Raw genomic sequence first — 22865 nt, 5'->3', positions numbered from 1 at the left:
ACTTACACTGGTAGCGGCTGTTTTCAAACTTGGGGCCGTTGTCGTTCTGATCTAAGATCACCACCGTGATCTGACAGATTCCGATGAGCGGCTCCTCGGCCTGATCGGTGGCCGTCACGGACAGTGTGAACTCCCTCTGACGCTCGCGGTCGAAGCTCACCGTGGTCGTGATCACGCCTGGCGAATACAAGAGCCAATTTAGCGTGGCAACTGTTGCAGTCAGCATTCCTGCTAGTCACTGTGTGGATGTTATTGTGAAGAAGTTCACAGACACACAGCAGAAGAACATTTTGTCATCTTCAATTATTTCTGAGCACTGATGGCTCTGGTCTTGAGTGTATTTTGACACAAACATTACTGAGATTACGTGCCGCCACGGCACTTACCAGTGTCAGGATCGATGTTAAACCCAGACGACACGCCGTCTCTGTGCATGATGCCATATTTGACCTCGCCGTTGACCCCCATGTCAGCGTCGTGAGCCTGCACGCGCTGAACAAATGTTCCCGGTGGCTGGTTCTCCAGCACCGCCGCATTCTGGCCGTAGTTTTGACACTGAAAGCAAAAATAGCACAATCAAAGACTAGAACTAGTGTAATATGTATGTTATTTCTTTTAGATGAAGTGATAGTAATCCCGAACGACTTCAGTCACCTCCTCGAACACCGGCTTGTTGTTGTTGATGTCGTTGATCCCAACGATGACTTGAGCAGAGCTGCTGAGCGGGTACGGCCCACCGGATGCATTATCATCCGTGGCCGTGATGTTGAGGACGTACTGTGGGCCCCTCAACCTCGGAGGTGGACTCCGCCGCAGCTTAATGATGCCTGCACCAAAAAAAAACAAAGTATAAAAGCATTAGCACGAAGCATATAGACTAATTAACTAAAATGGTTCCCACTGAACGCTGCCTAACAAGTCCACTGTGCTCCACAGCCATATGTTGAGCCTTTTCCAGTTACTTAACACCAGTGGATGCACATAAATACAAGTTATCAAATATTTCACAAGCAGAAAAAAAATGTCTGGAAAAACAAATGTAAATTTATGCTAATTTTATGAACTGTCTGCTTTTGCTTCAAGTTTGGGAACCACAAACTAAATCTGTTTATAAAATAGCTGAAATGAGTCTCACTTTGAACAAATGCAGTTCAGCAGGAAAATGTTATTCACATATTAACATATCAGTGTTAAAAGAGGAATTCATCAAATCAGGAACACGCAGGACAAAGAGTTGGGAACTGCATTTTTTTTTTTTTTTTGGTATCATCACTAAAATCCAGTTTTACTTTCACACCAACCGGTAAATGAATCTAACCTCTTTTTTTTTAAGACAACTTTAGGGACAGACCTTTGATATACGTTTGTAAGACTGAAAGTTTAATTTAATTTTGCATATTTTCACTTGAAAATGTAAACACTGACTATATTTACTCCCATGTTTTCTTCTACCAGAGGATGCAACTCATTTCCCAGTACACAAACTGCTCTGCGGGAGAGGAAAATGTAAAATATTTAAAAAATATGGGGGGGTGGCACCCCGTAGCTGCTGCACATTATAAATTGTGAGCAACAATTGAGACAGTTTGCCTCCCAGTTATGCAGTACATGTGAGTATTTTCAGTTTTCCAACCTCGTCAATCGTATCTGTGGGAATTGGAAAGGTAAATACAGCAAATAAAAACTGACATGTTAAGCTCAGAAAGACAGCAACTGTCAACTCAAGCAGCAGGCTGCAAAAAAAAACAACCTACATTATTCTAAGTGAGGCTTAAAAAGTAGTTTCCCGTTTCTGCACTAACAATGACAATGACTTCCACATTAACATAACAGAGCGGCAGAGCAGACAAATAAACAAACAAGCAAAAAAGCAGCTTTGGTAGCAACATGAATATAGGCATAGAGGCTGGGAGGATGGGAGGACGGGATCACATCGACATGAAACTTCTTCACGACTCTTTGAAGTGACAAAACCACACAGATGAGCAAGCCAGAGGCCACCTGCTGCCTGAGTGTGTGCAAGAGTCCTGATATATCGTTTAGGTTTACATGCATAACCGTTTTTGTATGGACATGTGTGCACTAGAGCAGTGCAGCGGTGCATGTTGGTGATAAGGTGACAGAGAAGCTTAGAGATTAAGACACACATAAAACACACATGCAAAAACAGATGACAAACTATATCTATAAAAACAGCCACAAATATGTATACAAAAAAAAAAAGAAAAACATTGTTTAAAGCAGACCCTCACCCTGACCTAAACCTCATTTTCATTTCATCAGCACACATGTGGTGCAATGAATCTGTCAGTTCACAGAAATCAAACAGAATAATACTCAGCTTTGGCTTTACATTTGCTGTGCCAGCAGAAATGCAAACTGCTCCCTATTGTACCTCATATCATTCTTCTCATTCTTCTTATTCGACAGTGTTTTTGCTTTACAGTCGGCAGAATGAAGAGAAAGGGGAGAAAGAGGACTGGGTAGGGAGACGACTGAAATCGATGGGGGCGGGAATATACAAATTGCTATTTTTATAGGATTACAAATGATGATTATAGTCGAGATAAAAGTACAATATCTTTGAAATCTAAGGTGTTACGTGTCACAACAAATACAAATATTATCTCGTCCTTGCCAGATCTTAAAACGATGTAGGCAAAACTGCAGATGAACAATAGTTAATCACTAATTAGTAATAGTAATTATCTCCTCTGTTAATTACATTAATTGAGGATTCCACACTTTCGTTTATGCTCAGCTCTGTTAAGGTCCAACCACAGCACTTAACGTTTAGGGATCCTTGTCCTGTTGCCTATTTTTGCCCTGTTTCGGCCCAGAATACAGTTTGTTGAACATTTCTGATGTTTCATGGAGTTAGGATGGCGCCTGTGTAATAAAAGAGCAGCAACCACAAGCCAACGACTTGTAGGTCGGACGCCTACATCGTTGTGTTGCACCACGGGTTGCTGTTTTTAATTTGAAACACTACTACACTGTACCTAAGCCTTAAATGCACAGTTAGGTCTGCATGAAAAGGAACATATTGATTCCTATTATATGCTACAATAAATGCTTTAGATGCGGATGATGTTGAAAAGATGCAACAGATCATAAACCATAGACGCTTGGCACCAAGTGACTATATGAGTAACATTTTAAAAATTCCCTTAAAGCCTTTTTCCTTCTTCAACTTTTCCCTTTATGGGTCACTACAGCGGATCATCTTATTCCATCCGTCTTCTCAAGCTTCCAGCTCTGTCACAGCGCCCAGCTGCATATCATCCATTCCCCCAAAGCTTTCTTGAGATATCGTGTTCGTGAGGACACCAAGGACGCACAAACCCAAGGACGTGATACCAGCAGCCTCCACTTTAACAGTACGATGGACGTTCAAGGAACATAAACACTTGCTTCTCCTGTTTTTGAACATGCAAATGCAGATTTTCATTCTGTCAATGGCAAAAGGTTTAAAGGTCCTGAACTCCGGAGGTCCTCAAAGATAGACGCACAAGGATTGAAATGAGCCGACCACGTCTGTCTGCGACGTCGAGCAGAACATCAACAGTTTGCATGTGAGAGCTTGTAATGATTATACACGCGTGTATTCATGTTTGTTATTTATCCATTTGTGTGAGTGTGTCAACCAGGGGGTTCACTGGCCTCGTTACTGCTAGCACACTTATCCCCAAATGCGTGTTTCTATGGAAACAACCACTTTGCAGTCTAGAGGGTTGTCGTGATTCTGAAAGCTGCTGTGAACATTTGTTAAAAAAGAAAAAAAAAAAGATTGTTTCTGTTGTTTGTGTGTATTAAAGCTAGTGGCTTTTTAACAAACAACATGTTTACAATTGTTTTTGTCCCATTAGAGGAAGAGCGGGATAGAAATGTGCAACTATATATGACTGTCTCCTAAGCTAAAAAATAAAAAAAACAAAAAAAAACTACCTAAAAGTAAGATTGACATTTAATCTAGTGATCTGCTTTATTTCAACTTTTTACAACCTTTTACTTTCACTCTTTTGGTCTTTTTCAAGGAAAGACTTTAGCTGTCTTCCTCTTTCTTCTTGATGTCTGAAATGGAATTTGCCATGTTTCCACATTTTCTTTATCTCATACACACACACACACATGACGAGAATATAGGGGCTTGGTCATCATAGTTTTGTTTGCTGTCTGTTGCTGGAACTTTTTAGACTCTTGTACCTCTCAGAGTGCATGTTTAGCAACAGAAAGGTGTGAAACCTTTACAGGCTCAGGGGTTTTGAGTGTCTAACATATCTGTCAGAGCAAAGTCAGAACAGCTGTTTCACTTCGCAAACAACTCTAAGTGGTTTGTGAAGGGAACTTTAGGTGTTTTTGTTACTTCTATGTTTAGTGAGATAAGCTGAATTTGAGCATAAAAATACATTTGATACATAACTGACCAGACGATGCTGCATTAGTAAAACTGCTCTTTTAGTCACAATTTCTTCACCTGGTTCCTGTTTTTGATGGCTCATAAAACTAGCATGATCTGTTTGCACCTATCACTTGTCTCTCACCCTTCTGGTTGTCCAGCTGGAAGTTGCTGTCCTCGTTGCCGCCGGTGATGGCGTAGGAGACCCCGTCGCCATCTGGGTCGTTGGCATGAACGATGGCGACCAGCGTGTCAGGACCAGCATCCTCACTGAGGAAGGTCTTATATCTGGCAGGGAGGGCGAGAGAAAGAGATGATGACTGTTGTTTACTGGCGTTGCAAGGGTGGGTTTCAGAAAGTGGGGACAGATAAAAACTGATGCAAGCAGACAAGGCAGGAAGAACACAAAAGAAGAAAACAAGAAAGAGCGCAGAAAGAGAAAATATTACAGACATTAAAAAAGTTGAATTAAGTGGAAGAAAAGCTAAATTAATGGTTAAGTAGGAATATAAAAAAAACAGATGTGCGAAGCAAACAGACAGTGAGAGGGGAAGTGAAGATGAAGTGAAAACAGATGGAGGAAAACAGCGGTTTTAAAATAGATTCTTATTTTGACACCCCTTTAATTAATAGATTGACTCTGTGGGTGGGAGATTCAGACAGAAGGAGAGAAACAGGAAGACGCTTCATTAATAATTAACCTGAGATTAACAATGAGAAGGAAACTTAAAGTATCAGAAATAGTGTGAAGCAGAGCATATATATATATATATATATATATATATATATATATACATATACATACACACACATATAGATATGAGCTATAAAATAGATATTATCTTACATGCTCTGGGAGAAGACGGGCGCCTCATCGTTGCTATTGGCGACCCGGATGCGGACAGAGGCTGTCCCGGTGCGAGGGGGCGTCCCCGCATCCACGGCGACGACCACAAACTCGTAGATGTGATTAGGTCGTTCGTAGTCCAGGCGATGGGCGGGGCTGACCACACCTCCAGATGTGATGTCAAAATCATCACTTGGTACGAAGTAAGAGAGCTCTGAGTTGACTCCTGAGTCACAGTCACGAGCCAGAACTGATGGGAAATAAAGGAGAAGAAGTGAAAGAGTTAAAAATGAGGGTGAGAATAGGAATGGGAAAGAGAGGCGGTGAAGAGATGGATAGAGATGCAGGAGAGGAGGGAATTTAGAAAATAGGGACAGACGAGATAAAGTCAGGTAGAGGATGATGGGAGAATAATGGTAGAGAGAAAAAGAGGTAGAGAATGGGAAAGGGGGGTTAAAAGGAAGAGGAATACAACAAAAAAGACGGATGAAAAGTAGAAAAACGATGAAAGGGGAAGGAGAAGAGACTTGGAAATAAAAAAACAAGGAAAAAAACAACACAAGGAAAAAGGCAAGGAAGAGAGAAGTGTTGTAGGAGGATAAAAGGAGAGAAAAAGGAAAGTGTGAAAGAGAAGAAATGATGGATAATTATGTTAAATGAGGAATGGATGAAAGAAAAAAGTGACGGATTACAAGTCATAACATACAACAAGCAGGAAGAAGCTCAAAGTCAAGGAAGGAAACGGGAGAGAATGAGTGAATGAGAATGGGATGAAGAAAAAATAAAAGTAAAAATAAAATAGACAGTAAAAGAAAGTAACATGGTGAAAAAGTGACAAGGAGTGAAGGACGTGAAGGAAAATATGACGAGAGGAGTCCAAAGACAGGAGAAGATGAAGACTTTACAGATTTCATAAACACTGTTTGTGCGCTAATGAATGTATGCAGCTACTTGTTAGTCTATCTTTGTGAGGACCGATTACATTGTTTTCAGGGTTCTTTGATGGCTCAGGTATAAGGGGTTGGGGTTAGGATGAGAGGCCTGGCGGTGCAGCACACCAGCGCAGGTCTTTGCAAAGATGTTTGAGAACACAAGTGTGTGAGAGAGTATGTGTTGCTGGCTCTTTGCCTAATAAGAGCAAAGCCTTGCTGAAGTTGGACTGTTTGATCTCCAGCAGCCACCAGCAGCTCCGACAGATGGCTCTGAGACACACGCACGCCCACACACACACACACACACACACACACACACACACACACACACGCACGCACACACACACGCCCACACACACACATGCACAATTCACAGTAAAACCACCAGTATAAATGTGTTGCAGTTGTGTTCAATGATAGAGAGCAAATAGTTTAGCAGAGCATGTTCCACAGATCAGTGTGTGTGCGTGTGTGTGTGTGTGTGTGTGTGTGTGTGTGTGTGTGTGTGTGTGTGTGTGTGTGTGTGTGCGTGTGCGTGTTACCTTGCAGCAGGGACGTTCCAGCTGCTACACTCTCAGGTATGTTGTCTCTGGTGTAAATGGAGTGCAGGAACTCAGGTGTGCAGTCGTTCTCATCCATTACATGTACAACAACCTGCAGAGAAAATCTCTTTAATCATCTGGTACGACTGCAGATGTATTCTCAAAGGTACTGTCAGGTTGTCTGAGTCACACAAGCCCAACGGGGATTTCGTCGTGGATTCCAGGAGGTTTTTGATCACCTGAAAGGTGGTTAAAGTTCTGCAAACTGAATTTTTGTTTAATAATTTAGATCAAAGCTGGGTATTGATTCTTCCCCCACTCATGAACAGGAGACCGATGTACTTGAGCTCCTCCACCAAAGGGAGAACCCCACCCCCAACCCAGAGAGAGCACATATCAAAGCTTGATAAACTAAAAGATTGATGATGGCCACAGGTTCATGCCTTCTGCAGAAAGTAGAGAGGGAACCCTGAGGCCACCAAACCAGACCTCTTGCACCACTTTGCTGGACAAATCACACTTCCTGTCAGAAACCAGACCTCTGGTTTATTAGTAAAGGGGCTGTGTGGCAAAAGACCCAGTACGCTATGGTCTCGAAGAACCCCCCAACAGAATACCTAGGACACGCATGTATCAGGTTATATGGATGATTACAGTAATTACTGTGATTGTTGAAGACTTAAATAAATGAATAATACATAAATAAATGTAAATAGATAAATGTAGTTAGTCGTCGTCAGAACTGAAAGCACAATACCCCTGTTGTACTTGACGTGAGATTTTTCTGTTGAAGAGGAAACTTCTCATGTGTCACATTTGCATTGAGTCGAGAGACATTACGTTTACATGCACTGAACAGAAATTTGAATTGTTGCCTTTAATCCGACCAATATCGAAGTTTTAAAAGCCATGTATACACCTTAACCGGGCTGTAGTCGAACTGAACTGAAGCTCTTGAGATCGAGCTTTTAGTGCCAGATAATGCGTCCTCATCCCAGTTATTCCGGCATGTATAGGCAACCCACGCTAAGCCGAGCTACTGACTCCCGCTTCCGGAAGTGACAAACCGCGGGAGCGGGAATAATAACAGTCACGGCATCACAACAACACGGTAACAGAAGAGGAAGAGGAAGAGGAAGGCTTAGCTGCATCTTACCTGCAACGTGATCAGGATTAGTATGTGTGACATTTACAGAGCTGCTGCATCGTTAAGAGTCCATTTTGTCATATGTAGTTGTCCTCCTTCGCGCTTGTTTACTAACTTTACCGGAAGAATGACAACGCAAGTAGTGTCGCGAGTCGAACGCACCTCACTCAATAATCGATTGTCTTCGTGCTTATGTATACTCAGATTTCTCTGAAACTCCAGTTTAATCCTTAGCTAGATTGTTGCCAATAGCTTGATTTAGATGCGCATGTAACCGCACTGACTGTTCTCAATTAACCAATATTCCTGTTCTCCAACATAATTCATGCAAGACTTTTTTTATAAAAATACCTTCTGCAAGGGAAAAGAAACGTATTTCCCTCCTCGCCTCATCCTTTACCTCTTTTTAAAACTCCTGGGCACAGATTTCCTCTGCAGTCCTGAACCTTCAACACACCAACTGTTCACTATAACACTACTTACATACTGCATCACACCATCACTTCATCCTCCGTCGGTTATTTTCACAGCAGTTTCAATAATATGTTTAACACTCAAGATGTTTTTGTCTATTTTTTTTTTTGATAAAATTAAACAAGACTATTTCAAAAGTTTTAACATATTTAATGTTAATCAAAACCGGATAGGAGATAGTTGGAAGAATTTCCCATCTACATGGCGTATCAGTATCCATTTTATGTTCTCTTTGAGTCAGCAGTTCAGGATTAACTTTGCCACAGGAGACTTGATATCGTTCCCTTTTCTTCACACGATGATGCTGACAATCCTGAGTTACCAGGCAAAGAGTAAGGGGTAGAGCGCTCGCGCAGTGCAGACAGCCGGCCATGCTCACGCCACCACACACCAACCCAGTTTCACTCTCAAAGATTTCCCTGTGGTGTGGCTCAGCCGGAAACATTGACCTCTCCTATAGACAACGCGTTGTTGCCATACATTAAGCCGGTCCAGGTTGGGAAAACTCCACAGCAAAGAAGAAATCCTGCCATGGCCAGAAAGTGGCAAATTCAACAACCAACAGTTGTCCTATGCCCCATAGGTCCTTGGCTTCACTGTGGACCTTCTGTCCTTGAAGGGTTTGGAGCTTCAGAAGTGGTTTCTTTATATTTCACATATATTTACAAGTGTAGTTTTATCGTGGCAGCCTCATGTGCTCAACCTGTGATGCATTTCAGGATTTTCAACTTTCAACTGAAAAAATAAATAGATATACAAAATAAAAATAAAGTTGGATGGAGATAAAGATGTGGGGAGAGTTTGAGCAAAGTCTTTGGTGTCAGTTCACCGAAAGTATGAACATCTCACTGAATTACATATTTAAGCCCAAACAAAGTGATGGAGCCGTATTTCTTTTGTTTTTAGTTCTTTTTTTAAATTTTCTTTTGACAGTTTTTGACTTCGTAGTCAATTCAGACACCCAAAGAGATGAGGATATACCATCTCCTTAAAGATACTCTCAGTCTCTAATCACTGTTACCACTGATTATCCTTTGTTTTTTAGCTGTTTTTTCCATTTAAACATTTTGATTTAAATGATTTAACCATGACATTCTTTGCACTGCGGATAATGTTGGCAGAATGGTTTTATTCAAACAGCCATAGCGTTACAGCATGTGTCATTATGAAGCTTTTATACAGAGATGGAAAAAGATTAACCACATGTTGATGGTTTCAAAATGTCTGATGAAGCTGTAGGCAACAGAAACGCCAGAAGGTACCTAAAATAAGCTCTGCTAAAGAGGCTGCGGCTACACAGCTGACAAATAACGACACGAATAGAGGAGCCTTTAGAGTGAATTAGCCAGCCGAGCTTATAGAGCAGCAGGGACCTTTAGGAGGAAGGCTGGTAGTTTAGCAACTTTCTCCTCTGTCTGAACAACTCGGACACTGAGAGCAGGTGATAATGGATTGGTCTGAGTGTGCGTGTGAGAGCGTGTTATTTTTAAAATCTGGATCCCAAGCTTAAAAAGTCTAGAGAGCTTCACTTTAAAGGCAGGAGTCAGTGTTTAGCAGATAGGATTAGCATTTTGTAAGGATTTCATGCGTGTGAGTGAGCGTATGCTTAACCCATATCTCTGAACGTAGCTTTAAATATATGCGTTTTCACCAGGTTTTCATCATGAGAAGTTCATGGGAAGCTGGGGAAGCATGGGAAGTGTGTTTTTCATCTCACGCCTGCATAATGAGCCCAAATGCAGAATAAACAGTACATGAAACAGTTGCATCACAGCGTCTGATTCAGCAGTAGCACATTCTCTCATTTGAAATTAATGAGTTTTCATAAGAGATCAGCTTGTTTGAGGTTTGAGGGTGAACCCCTGCACATTTTGTTGTCAAATGAGTGTTTTTGACGAGTGCTGCCGGTTTAATTTGGATTTACTCTGTTTGGTGTTGAAAGAGGGGCAATGATACCACGTAGGCTACAGCATGGTCCAGACTTGCACGGCTTTCGCAAAACCTTAGGAGCGCATTAATACGTGAACACAAAGAGTAACCCATAACTTGCAACCAAGGAGCAGTGCTGTCTTAATACGCAGGGCTTTAAGCCCTGGGGCCCAATGCCGTAAAGAACCCGTTGGACTCCGGAAAAAAAAAGGGTGATTTAAAAATTATAGCAGCCTACTTTTAACTGATGATTGCGTGCCTCTCGAGTCTTTTCTTCAACAAAGAAAAGACTGACTACACACAACTACATGTGTATACACACACATATACATGTTTTTATATATACACACACACATATATATATATATATATTAGGGATGTTAATAATTAATCGATTTTCGATTAATTGCCGTTATGAAATTACCCGATTAAAAATAACGATTACAATTAATCTATTTATTTATTTATTTATTTTTTTCGTTTAATTTCACCAGCTGGTATTACGCCCGGACCACATTTAATGCGACACAACTCGCTGCCGCCGCGGCGCACACAGAAGAAAGAGACGGCGGATATGTTTGGTTTTAGTAATATCATGCTCAGGCAATGAGTTTGCAATGGCCCAGACGGGAGACACATGTAGCTCAGTGCTTAACTTTTATTTTTAATCCACTCTATATTCTTCTGGTTGTTCTCCGAAATGTTCCCCTAAAGCCTGAATTATGGTTCCGCCTTAAATCGACGCAGAGCCGCCGCCGTAGCCTACGGCGGCGGCTCTGCGTTGTTGTAACGCGGAACCATAAATCAGCCTTCACCCGGTACATACATAGGTTTCTCTAAACCTCTGTCCCCGCTACAGTTTTAACTAAAAGAAAATGTGCTCCAATACAGCAGGTCTCATCATTTTATTTTGAACACTGCCAAAACTCTAACTTAAAACGTAACTAGAACTTAAAATTTGCTTGACACAAATGACACTATTATGGCTGCTGCTACTACTAATAGCCTTGAAGTGCACTTTATATTATATTCCTTGTGGTACAAAAATGTCTTTTTGTTACTTTTGTATCAAATAAATATTTGATTAAGGAATACATTAAAATGTCCTTTGTATTTTATATAAGCAAAAAAAATTATGTTTGTATCTCAGATGGGGGAAAAACGCCGCTTATCAACTAATCGATGATCGATCGATAAGGTTATCAACTATCAATTAATGAAATAATCGATAATTTGCATCCCTAATATATATATATATATATATATATATATATATATATATATATATATATACACACACACACATACATACATACATACATACATACATATATATATATATATATATATATATATATATATATACATATATACACACATACATACATATATATATATACACATACATATACTCTTATATGTACTCCCTTACTTCTTTCTTGTGATCGTATTCTCAGAAAAGCATGTTTTTATTCAAAGTTTTTTGCAAATTTTTCTCCAAAGACAGTACTTTCCTGTTGTCATTAGACAGAAATACACATTTAAATCTGGCATGGTATGCATGTGAGAAAGTGTTTGCTGTTGTACCTCTGCCGCGCTGCTGAGGCCGGTGTCGGGTTCGGAGGCTCGGACCTGCAGCGTGTGGAGGTTATGACCGCTCTCGTAGTCTACGGTCCTGGTCAGGCTGAGCGCGCCGCTTTCCTGATTGATGCTGAAGAGATTTCCAGGATTCACCTGGAGCATGTACGATAAAGTCTTCTTCTGGAAGGAGACGGCTTGGACCACAGCGACACTGATCGGAACACACACACACAAAGGAGGGCAGGGGTTAGAGGGACACAAGGGCAGTGACATTTATGCCATTACAAGCGTTACAGGCGCTGAATCGTCACATCATTCGCACTATAACGACACATCCACCGGCACGGCAAAAGGTCAGATCCCGGACAAGCCCCCATTTGTGTCATGGAGGGGCTCGTAGGCCACAACATAAAAACGGATCTTGAACACAGAGTTTTGGAAACAAGGGTTTTGTTTAACTAAAAATGTAGCTGAAGTTTGTCTCCGGGGTGCATGTTGAGAAAAGGTGAGCATGGCTGGTTTCTGCATCAGCTGTCATGTTGCATACATTTTTTCATCAGCACCAGTTCAAGAGATCACTACACTGCCATCTCTGTGCAGGGGAAGCATGTGTAACTGTGCAGACTTGACTTATTGCAGGTGGGCCATCAACACATGTGCCTTGATTGTCCTCCAACTCAAAAGGTAATGCCAAAATACAGATTATTTTGTCCAGGAGATTACTACTCATTCAGTTTAAAGTTATTCATTTCTTGCACTTTTCTTAGAATTAATTGATCGTGATTTTTTTCCCCTCCATTTCTGCTACATGTGATAAATGTCCTGCTCATGATAGAGCTGTAGCTCCTCATTACTGGGGCTTGTCCCTAACCGAAGAACCTCTGGGACAAGATCAGTTGTACAGCATCATATATAACAGATAGCAGATTTTTCCCAAATGTATTCTGGTCTTTGCTCTAATCAGTCACAAAGTCCCTCTAGTTGTAGAACAACCACTGAAATTTGGTTCGATAAGTGACAAAAAAGGAGCGGCGTCCTGTCTCCACATTGAAGAATTATGTTATGCTCATCATTCAGATACTCACTCCAAGTTTGTTAACATCTATCCATCATGAATATTGCTCTTGATACATCTACATACTCATTATAGCACTGTTATTTCTCTCGTTTTTATTCCTGCTATATCAGACAGTGCCATCCACTTTATTTCTTGACAGTGTCAAGTATTTGTTTATATGTAATGTGCTCTCTACACAACCTTGCCCTGTCTTGCCAAGTGTAAACAGGACCACAGGTCAGAGAAAAAGCATCTGCATATTTCTGTTTTCCAAACAGACCTGTAAAATAAAGATGAGCTGTTACATGCTGGCTGAGCTGTAGTGCTGCGTTTAAAGTGTGCAGCCTTAACGGGTTCCCTCAGCTCCGAGACCATGACAACCTGCTTAATTAATTTGATTAAAACACGCACTCACACAAATATACACACACAGACACACATGGGGATGTAAAACACATAAAGGGACATAATAGATGCAGAAACACACAGAAGAAAAAACACAGACTGAGATACACCCACACACTGCTCACAGGGTGGCAAGGATGCCTGGATATTAATACAATGTGCTTTGCGCCAGAAGCCCTGAGGGATTCAAACACACACACACACACACCCCTTCATGTTTATCCAGGGTTCACTTTTAATAAATATTTGAATTTGCCACACTTTCAAATTCTCAGCCTCAGGCCACGTTCATACATCTGGGTCCTCTTCATCCATCCCACCCCCTTCTCCTCATCATCCCTCCATCCTCTGCTTCTCTTCTCTCTCTGCTTCCTTCTGCCACCGTCCCTCCACCTCCCTTTCGTCCTTTCTCTTCCCCTTTTCTTTTGTCTTGCTCTACAGGGCTCATCTTTTCACGCATCACATGACATGCAAAGCAAAGGCCACGGAAACGTGCACAGTCAAACATGCGCAGAGGCAGACGTGCAAATGCTCAAATGCCATTTTCACACTCGGTTTTTAAAGCAGTGACAAGTAAATGATGGTTCTCTGAACATGAATGAGGTAGCGAGCGATGAACAATTTTGCCTTTGCATGCACTAATGGAATATGTATTATTATTGGATGTTCATATGGAAATCACTGTCAAATGTAAATCTTTCCCTTTAGTAATAGTACAGGACTTTTTTTGTTTTACAACTGACCAATTAAACAGCAGCAGTTTTGTCACAGCTCGATAATAAGACATTTAATAAGTGCCTAAGCATTAACTGACTTCTATCTTCGTAGGCATTTTTAACAATGTGACGGAGCGTCAGCTTTGGTGGGCACCAGGGTTTCTTTACCGCCGTGTTGAGATTATTTTCTGCCTCTCTAACAGCAGCAACTAAAAACAGAAATGACTGTAACTACGGTTCATTGGGTAACTGGAAGTGACATGAAAATAATAATGAACTAGAGTCACTTTACATGAAACCACGGCGAAGGGAAGACGTTGGAGTAATGTGTACGCTAAAGGTCTGATCGTGGATGGCTGAAAAAAATAATAAAAAAATAGGTCATCAATCAAAATAGTGGTTTGTTGAGAGGTCTGACCAAAAAAGATTGGGGGAAAAAAACCTTGACAAATCTAGCTGGAGGCATTGCTCTTTAACGAGTACGTAAATAGAAAAGTCACTATGCTTTTGAAATTACAGCAAATACAAATATTTGCATGACAGCTATTATCTGCACTATAAGCCCCTTAAAAAACTCTGTTGTTGCTCATTCTGTCAAACCACTTTAACGTTACCATTTTCTTTGACTCACTAGTCGGTCCTGCTACGAGTAAAGTTAGCAGTACTTTGACAGTTTCTTTTTGTTGACACATCTCAGAAGCGAGAGATGAGAGGACGGTCGGGTTTCTGCGAGGACTCACGGTTGGCCAGCAGGAGCGTTCTCAGGCACGTTCAGGCTGTAGGTGGAGTTGGTGAACTGTGGCGGTCGGTACCCGGCGAGGACGGCTACGGTGGCTGGCGGACTTTTCCGGCCTCGTCCGTCCACCGCCTGCACCTGCAGCAGGTACTCTTTGCTGGGTGTTAGCGGTCGTCCTGTTGTCCTGATCACACCGCTTCGACGGTCCACTTCGAAACACTCCTCAGCACCTGAACAGGCAGAGGTGAGATGAGGAATGAGGCAAAGAGGCTTGTGTACATGAACTCGAGCATTATCAAAAGCCTGTCGCATTGGAAGAAAAGCTTTCAGAAAATCCGCCTTCATTTATACATTACACTTACCCATAAAATGTAATCATTTCTGAAGAAATACTTGATGTGTTAAATCATGGTGGGCCCAGAAACATGACAACATCTCTCTTGTAAAATCATAACTATATCTTATACACCTAAACCATAAAATCAAAACATTTTGAAGAACACAAAAATATTTCATGCAAACATTTTCTTTTACAGCATATAACGTGACTTTACTGTTGCACAACAGTAACGTTTGCCGTGATAGCGCCACCTGGGGGATGTCTTTTTTCTCACATTTCTCTGTGTAGGCTTTTATTTACTAATCATTACACTTTTCTACCCCACAAGGTGAAATGTTGGCATAGTTTGGCCCAGTTTTCAGCATAAACACTGAAAGAAAGCAAAATAAAAATGTACCACTTAATCAAATCTGAAAGTAGGTCAGATATGGCTCTCTGCTTCTGCTGACACTTTTCCTGACATTACTGCAACAAGGACTTTATAGGTGTAGTAGTGTAAGAATATTAAATGTTGCTCTTATCTGAACAATGGGTTCATTTAAGTTGGTCATGTAAACAAGCGTGAATTAGTCTTTCAACTTGCCCACTTGTATTTAAATAATTCGATGAAGTCCCAGCTGTCCTATTATGAAAAGCCAATTGAGGAAAATTGCTGCTGGAGGGATGCTGCGTGCTTGTTTACCTCCGTGTGTGTGTGTGTGTTTATTTCTGTGCATGTGTGTGTGTGTTTTTGCGTTAGCTGTTAACAGTCTCTGAAGACTCAAAAGAGGATAGCGGCCTCATTTTCACCCACGCCCCCCCTGAGGTTAAGAGGCTGAAAGCGTGTGGAGAAATCTGGAGGAGAAAAAGCAGTGATGGAGTGATGGAACGAAGGGAAAAAAATGCATGATATAAGGCAAAAAAAACAAAAACAGAACAGAGAACAACAAGCAAGTTGTGAAAATGATAGAAATTCAGTGACGCCTGCATAGGTGCAAGGGAGGGGAAATAACAAAAGGAGATGAGAGAGAATAATATGTCAGGTTTGGGAAGAAAAAAAAGAAAAACAAGAGAAGAATCCCCAGCTGTTGACCAGAGGGTTTTGAACCAACAGCTGCATCCAAGCTGTCAATCATCTCCTCCTCCTTGGTCTATTTGTGGAGTGATAAACAAGAGTTTATGTGATGCTCGCTGAAAGAGTGAGAGCACAGTTTGGCATCCGCAGACTAAATTTCTGTCCAAACCTCTTAACGGTGTACTTTATTATCTGACTTATCTCCACAAATGATTCCATGTGTTGCACTAATCAGGAAAATAGTTGCAATGTGTGTGGCTGCTTCAGGAGAAGGCCCTCAATCATGGATGTCACAAAGGCTGTAAGTGTTAATTAGCATAATGAGGTACAATGTGAAAGCTTTTAGAGAAATAAGGACACTTTGTAGCTTTTTTCCACATGGAAACTCATCAAAAGCTCAAACCTTTACCAAGGAAAACCAATTTCCCTTCTCTGACCATTTGTAAAATATCATTGAGGGCTTCACACGTGAACCCATGCATATGCAAACTGTCTAAACATGTTTACAAACGGATATGATGCAAGAAACTGTTTTCTATGGAAAATATTGGATTATTTGTCAGAACACAAGTAGCATTTTGCCAAAGGGAAATCAGGCGCGTTTAAGATGATGGCATTAGAAATTAGCTCCTAAAATAAAATATCACTCCTACTTCTTTCGATTTCCTTCTCTTTCTTCTTCTTCTTCTTTAAAAAAGAATTAAAAATTAAAAATATAAAAAAATCTACAGCCACTGGCGCCTATACGCCCACCCTGCAACGCTCCCACTCGCTGCCTCTCCAGAGACTTTCTCCTTATTCTCGAATCTGGGAGCTTTCTTTGCCTCGGGGAGTGATTAACAGTGCAGCTCCATGCCATTTATGTGCGCTTTTCTCTCCCTCTCGCACTTGACGGTAATTGATGTTCAACAAGTCAAATTTTATTTATAAATCGCTCTTTTGAGCAAAACAGGTTTGTCACAGAATGCCATGCAGCGCAGCAGCGGACCTAATTAAAGATACAGGCAGGAGATAAAAGTAGGAGCAGACACATTGCAGCTCGTAAGGAAATTGACTGGAGAAAACGTAGGTTTGTATATGGTATGCAATAAAAAAAAACATGCTGCCAAATAGAGTAAATTTGCATGTTAAAAGACCTTTTCGTGCATTTTGAACATTATTTGTCAGGACTGAAGATTCTTTATAAACTCTTAACAGTTCTTTTCTGTGGACTTTCAGTACTGTGCTCCAAATAAACTCAACATTGGTCATTTTTTATCATTATGCAAAGAAAGACATCTGAATAAAGCTCTTACCATCCAGTAGTAAGAACTGGACTTGTCCCATTATCCCATCTCGTTGCCGTGCCGATAGTCTGTAGACTACGGAGCTGGGACTGGCGTCAGGGCCCACAGTGGCCAGGTAAGGTGAGGGAAACATCGCCCACTGCAGGTCAGCCTGACTGGGCATGCTCAGAGCCAACCTGCACAGGTACCACTCATCACCTGCAAAGGGAAGAAGAAGAAAAAACACTCATTACTTGATTTTTTAATATTTCATATTATTGCAGTAGTGAAGTCATAACAAACTACTCCTTTTTTATAAACTGAAACAGCTTAATATTCACATTTAGTTTTATCATCTAAACAGAATTAAAAATTAAAAGTCGAGCAGGCAAGTCAAGTTAGTGCTGTAAAAGTGTTTCTTTTCCGAAGGATGAACAGATGAAATAAATAATCTTAGTTTGATTCTTCTTTTCTTAACTACTCTCTTTAGCCCTACTTTTGAGATTAGTTACATTGATGTTTGAGTGCATAAACTGCAGCATCAGACCATCAGTGAAGGCGAGCGCAGAAATAATACTGCTATGATAACTATATCAAACCGGGTAACATTACTCTTAATTTCCAAAAGGAAAGTACTATTCTTAGCTTCAGTGCAAATAGGGATGCTGCGATCCGATCCGCAGATCGAAAATATGCTGCGATCCAGCCAAAAAACATCCTACAAAGTAACTTTGAACTTCTGTCCCAGCCGTGTTTAGCAACGACCGCCCTATCACTTTATGGCATTATGTCACACATCAGCAATGACAGAGTCGCAGCTCCCAGAGCTAGGCGACTAACAGAGTCAAGAAAGAAACGACAGAAGAAAGAAAGAGCTTGACAGAGGAATAAAAACAGTGTTGTAAAAGCAACCTCACCTCACGCCTCGAGGTGGACTTTCTGAGCCAAAAATGGCAAAAGTTCCCCTGTGTCACCTTCATTAACAGCAACATAAGCTATTAAAATATGTGCACGTCAATGTTCTTTTCTCTTTATCCATCTGAATGCTGCTTTTTACACTCTACAGGCAAAATCTTGATGTTTTTTTAGTTGCTGCTTCTGTAATTGGCTGCTGTTGTTGTCTCAGCTTTGTAGTGGTGACGTCTGCTCACTAATTTAGCTTTACGTGTTCAAAAACAGCAGCATAAAAAAGGAGCAATTCTCAGCCAAAGGGGACAAGGTGACATTTCTCCACAGCATTTGTCATGTTGTTGCACGTTTCATCTTCACCTTTCTGCATGAGAAGACTGAAGGAGGGACACGGTGGAAGAGAGAAAAGGATACGGCTCCTCCAAAATAAAGCAAAGCTTTCAAAAGAACACGCAGCCGCTAACGCAGCAGGTGCTCCCATTTGCCCAGTCAAAAATACACACACAGACACACACAGGTTCATCTGTATGATTTCAGTCCCTTTCTTTATGTTGTTTTGCGTCTGTCTGTTTCTGAGGAGGGATTTGTTCAGTGCGGAGGTGCTGATGTTTTGGCATCTGCATCGTTTCACAGCAAGTGCAGGAGATAAGAAAGGAAACTTCAATTCAGAGAGACCAAAGAGAAAGAGAGGGATGAGCTGGTGACAGGAGAGGAGGAGAAGTGGAAGTGACAACACAACTGCATCTTTTTATATCACCTCAAGAAACTTGGAGCAGGAGAGCGAGGGAAGGATGCGCAGAAGGATAGAGGATGAGGACGCCCGGGCCCTGATGTACCCATCAATGAAGACGTGCAGGTGAAGAGGTGAAGAAGAAGTGGGGAGGAGATGTACAGAGGAAGAAAATAGCAAGTAAAGATAATAAACAAAATAAGAAAAGAAATCATCCAAAGTATAGATGAAGTCAATGGCTCGGTGAGATAAAGGATAAAGAAAGGGAGCATTGAGAATATTCAGTAAAAGCTCCACTCCTTCTGGGGTTCTGTCAAACTTTCTTAATGCAAAATACACTGGGGATATTGTTACTCCCTGTCTCATCCACAAACAGATGAACACAGAAATAAACAAAACAAAACAAATAACTTCTCAGAAATTCAGTTCATTACCTCTTGAGTTGAACTTGAATAGTCAAAATATGAAAATACTCTTCTGTGCAAATAACAAACTGCATTTAGCAGCATGTTAGAGTCTTTATAACGCCATAAAATGTGGAAGAAAAAATGCCCACCCAAACGGCGTTCTTACAAAACGGCGCGTGTGAACGTCACCCACAGTGATGCCAGAGCTCAGCTGTGTGGCGACGCTTTAAGTGGACTGACGGCAAGACGGCTGTATTGGCAGTTTTGGTGTGTTCTCCCACGATGGCACGACAGCCATGAACAATCACCGGATTGATCGGTTTACTAAGTAATTAATAGGACTGAACTAGAAAAAGAAAAAAGATAGTTGTTGCTACACTTAGCTAATGGTGTTGCAGCTGATAATGTATATAATTACTAGCCTGCTTTTTGTGGCGCTGTGCAGTCCAAGACCAACAAGTATGGCTGCTGTTGTGTTTCATTTGTACATGTTACATGTAAAGTGTTATACATTTATCATATTGCTGCATCACCCGTCACCACCGCCGGATCAAGCTCTGAATATTCATTCTTCTTCTAATGAAGCTCCAGAGAGCATTAAATGTCATTCAGGCTGGCTCTATCACATGTAAATTCATGGGATAATTAATCTTTAACACAAATGAAAATCAGCTCAAGACAAATCCCATTTAATTTATGGTGACGTCACCATTTTTGTTTATATTACATAAAGAAATCCAAAATCATTAAAGCTGAGAATACTAGCTAATCATGGCTCTTGAACACTGCATCAGAAAATAGTTCTTTATTGTTTTTTTCCAGTGTCAAAGTTGTCCTAAAACATGAAAAATAAACTAATGTTATTTGTGAGATGGACAGCTTAATCTAAAAATAACAGTATACGCTATACCAGGCTAATATATGCAGCGAGTCTGCTGAAACCTATAAAGAAAAAGAGCAGGACAACAAACTGGAAAAAGTTTAGAAGAGGAGGATGAAGCGATAATGAAGAAGTCTTCCAAATCAGTGCTCCCTTGTCTTCTTCTGCGTGACCGGTTTTCAGTCTTCAGTAACGCCATAAAATCCAGAATAATTACATCTATTTCGGTGCGTTGTTTTACATACTGCGGGCTGTGGGCCGTGCACGGAAGTGAAATGAAATCTTTTCCATTATCGTGACAAACATCAACGCGCTCAGAAGCAGCACCAGAGGTCAGCACCATGTCAGCCCCGGCACTAACTGGAAGATCTCTAGCACTCTGTATGGAAACATATCCAGCAGGGGGAGGGAGGCGGCAGAGCTGCCAGCTGGACGAAATGCCTCCTTCACACCTCCAGCCACATTAAAGGTCACTGACACTAGAAGAATCCCTTTCGGAGACTTTTATCAACAGCAGATGGAGAGCTCACGAGACCCAGCGTTACCGAATAATACTGTTATACCAAGACAGTGTTGCGTTATGGCTTCTAACATCTTTACTGCAGATAGAAAAAGGTGGCAAATAACCCCTCAAGTCACTAAGACGGTAAAGAATGTCAACGAGGAGTTTGAAAAGGTCTAAAACCGAGAGACTGACAAGAATGACAATCAACAAAGCTGCATGAGACTACGGTAAACATTCATGAGAGCGAGTTATTTCACTTTTACGAGGCTTTGAAGCAGTTTTTCTATGACTGAATGTTGGTCAGTTTGAGTTGCATCAGAAGTTGTCAGTCCTGTGCTCAACATGACGAACTCCATCTTTCAGATATCAGTGCTCTAAACATTGAAATTGGAACTGCAAATGCTGCAGGTTTTTAAGCATAAACGGTGGCTGGTATCTGTTTTTATTAACTTAAACAGGACATGTTTAGATGATGCATCAAGTTCAGTCACCAATACTTGCAAACATGCTCCCAGGGAATGGGATTTGCACTTTTAGTGACTTCTGCATGACTAAACTTCATTTCAGCAATTTTTTTTTCTTAATTCACTGCACTCAATTAATGTGAGGTCACAATTTTAATCATGCCTCGGTGTCTAAAAGGCCTTGAGTGATGTGATGTAAACTTTCATTGTCAGAAAATGTATGTTAAGGTTCCGAGGGTTCTTTATGACCCATGACAACAGCAGTTACTTAGTTTACCATCAATCTTATGAAAACATGCTCGGCCTGTTTTGAAGATGTGTTCTCAGATTTGCAGTGTTCCAGATCTTGAGCTTTAATCACTAAAATAGATGGTTCGCACAGTCCAATCTGACTCCAACTGTGTCAAATTTTGCATTTTGTTCGAAATTATTATAACATAAATCAATTCAGAAGTAGATCTTAAGTATAATGTCTCAACAAAGCAGTAAACTTGGCGAAATGGTGTTTTATCCTACACACTGGAGTCATGTTGGAAAGAAGTATATTTGAAGCAAAACTACAATTCTTTCCCTAATAAATCATAATTGTTGGTTCCTAGTGCAGAAAAGATCTTGCTTGGACCACACCAAGTTTGTTAATGCTATTAAATGTGCTTTTTTCCAACAGTGTGTTAAACTGAAATTAAACAGTAATTAAGCGAGACGACGCTAATTACTTAACAGCATACAGGTGGTTCAGTTTGCAGCGGGATGCCGCCGTTGTTGCGGGCAGGCGCCTTCAGTTACAATTATTAGACAAAAAAATTGAAATATGTCAATTCTGATGTGCTCATATTGTCAGAAGGGACGGGGCAAGTTGGCCTACCGTTTTCAGCTGATAGGCCGACGTCATGTTTGATGTGGAGATGTGATGTCCAAACGGTTGCTTGAAAAGTTTGCGTTCAACTTTTTTTCCATTGTCTATTTTTATGAAATTCCGCCACTGCAGATGTCTTTGACATGATAGAGTTCAACAAATCACCGGACCTTGTCCTTCTACTTTACAATCTATCTATCCGTCTCTAGTCAATGGGTTGGGCTGATCCAAAATAGCAAAAACAAGGGGGTGTCTAAAGATAGACCATTACCTGTGAAAGAGGTTTGGTCTAAAAAATTAAAATATAGTAAAATAATGTAGTAAATATAGTAATATAGTAAAAAATTCAATATAGTAATATAGTAAAAAATGAAATATAGACGAATCCGGCGAAACCCGGAAGTCGAGCGGCCGCCATTACTGCGGTGGCGGCTCCGCTCCTCCGCTCCAGCCCATAGACGTATGGATCTATTACTCCGCTCCCTGCCAGGGTCTCTTAATGTATTTGTATCATCGGAAAACTCCTGTCCCGTCACGTGCATTTGTTTTGATAGTGAATGAAGACGGGAGGGACTTTCAAAACTACTTTTCTGTTTCACCAAGTGAACAGACGGAACGCAAAAAAAGATGTTAAACTGCTGGAAAGGAACTGGAATTTACCTGGATACCTTAAACAAGGAAGCCAGGGAG

The 22865-nt window shown here is 41.0% G+C and overlaps 1 protein-coding gene across 1 annotated transcript in view; it reads right to left on the bottom strand.

Moving 5' to 3' along the window:
* The window catches only part of si:dkey-22o22.2 (neural-cadherin), a gene marked incomplete at its 5' end in the record, with an annotated part of 158590 nt that overhangs the window by 62465 nt on the left and 73260 nt on the right, over window positions 1-22865 (bottom strand). Inside the window, 9 exons of the mRNA XM_061717353.1 lie at window positions 7-177; window positions 387-555; window positions 655-827; window positions 4545-4687; window positions 5247-5496; window positions 6721-6832; window positions 11858-12062; window positions 14770-14995; window positions 17455-17643. Of these exons, the coding sequence (XP_061573337.1) occupies window positions 7-177; window positions 387-555; window positions 655-827; window positions 4545-4687; window positions 5247-5496; window positions 6721-6832; window positions 11858-12062; window positions 14770-14995; window positions 17455-17643 (1638 nt within the window). The remainder of the gene's footprint in view (window positions 1-6; window positions 178-386; window positions 556-654; window positions 828-4544; window positions 4688-5246; window positions 5497-6720; window positions 6833-11857; window positions 12063-14769; window positions 14996-17454; window positions 17644-22865) is intronic.

The sequence above is a fragment of the Cololabis saira genome, chromosome 3 (assembly GCF_033807715.1).
Source record: "Cololabis saira isolate AMF1-May2022 chromosome 3, fColSai1.1, whole genome shotgun sequence".
Classification (NCBI taxonomy): domain Eukaryota; kingdom Metazoa; phylum Chordata; class Actinopteri; order Beloniformes; family Belonidae; genus Cololabis; species Cololabis saira.
The sequence above is the reverse complement of the archived record's forward strand: the minus strand, read 5'-3'. Positions and strand labels throughout refer to the sequence as shown.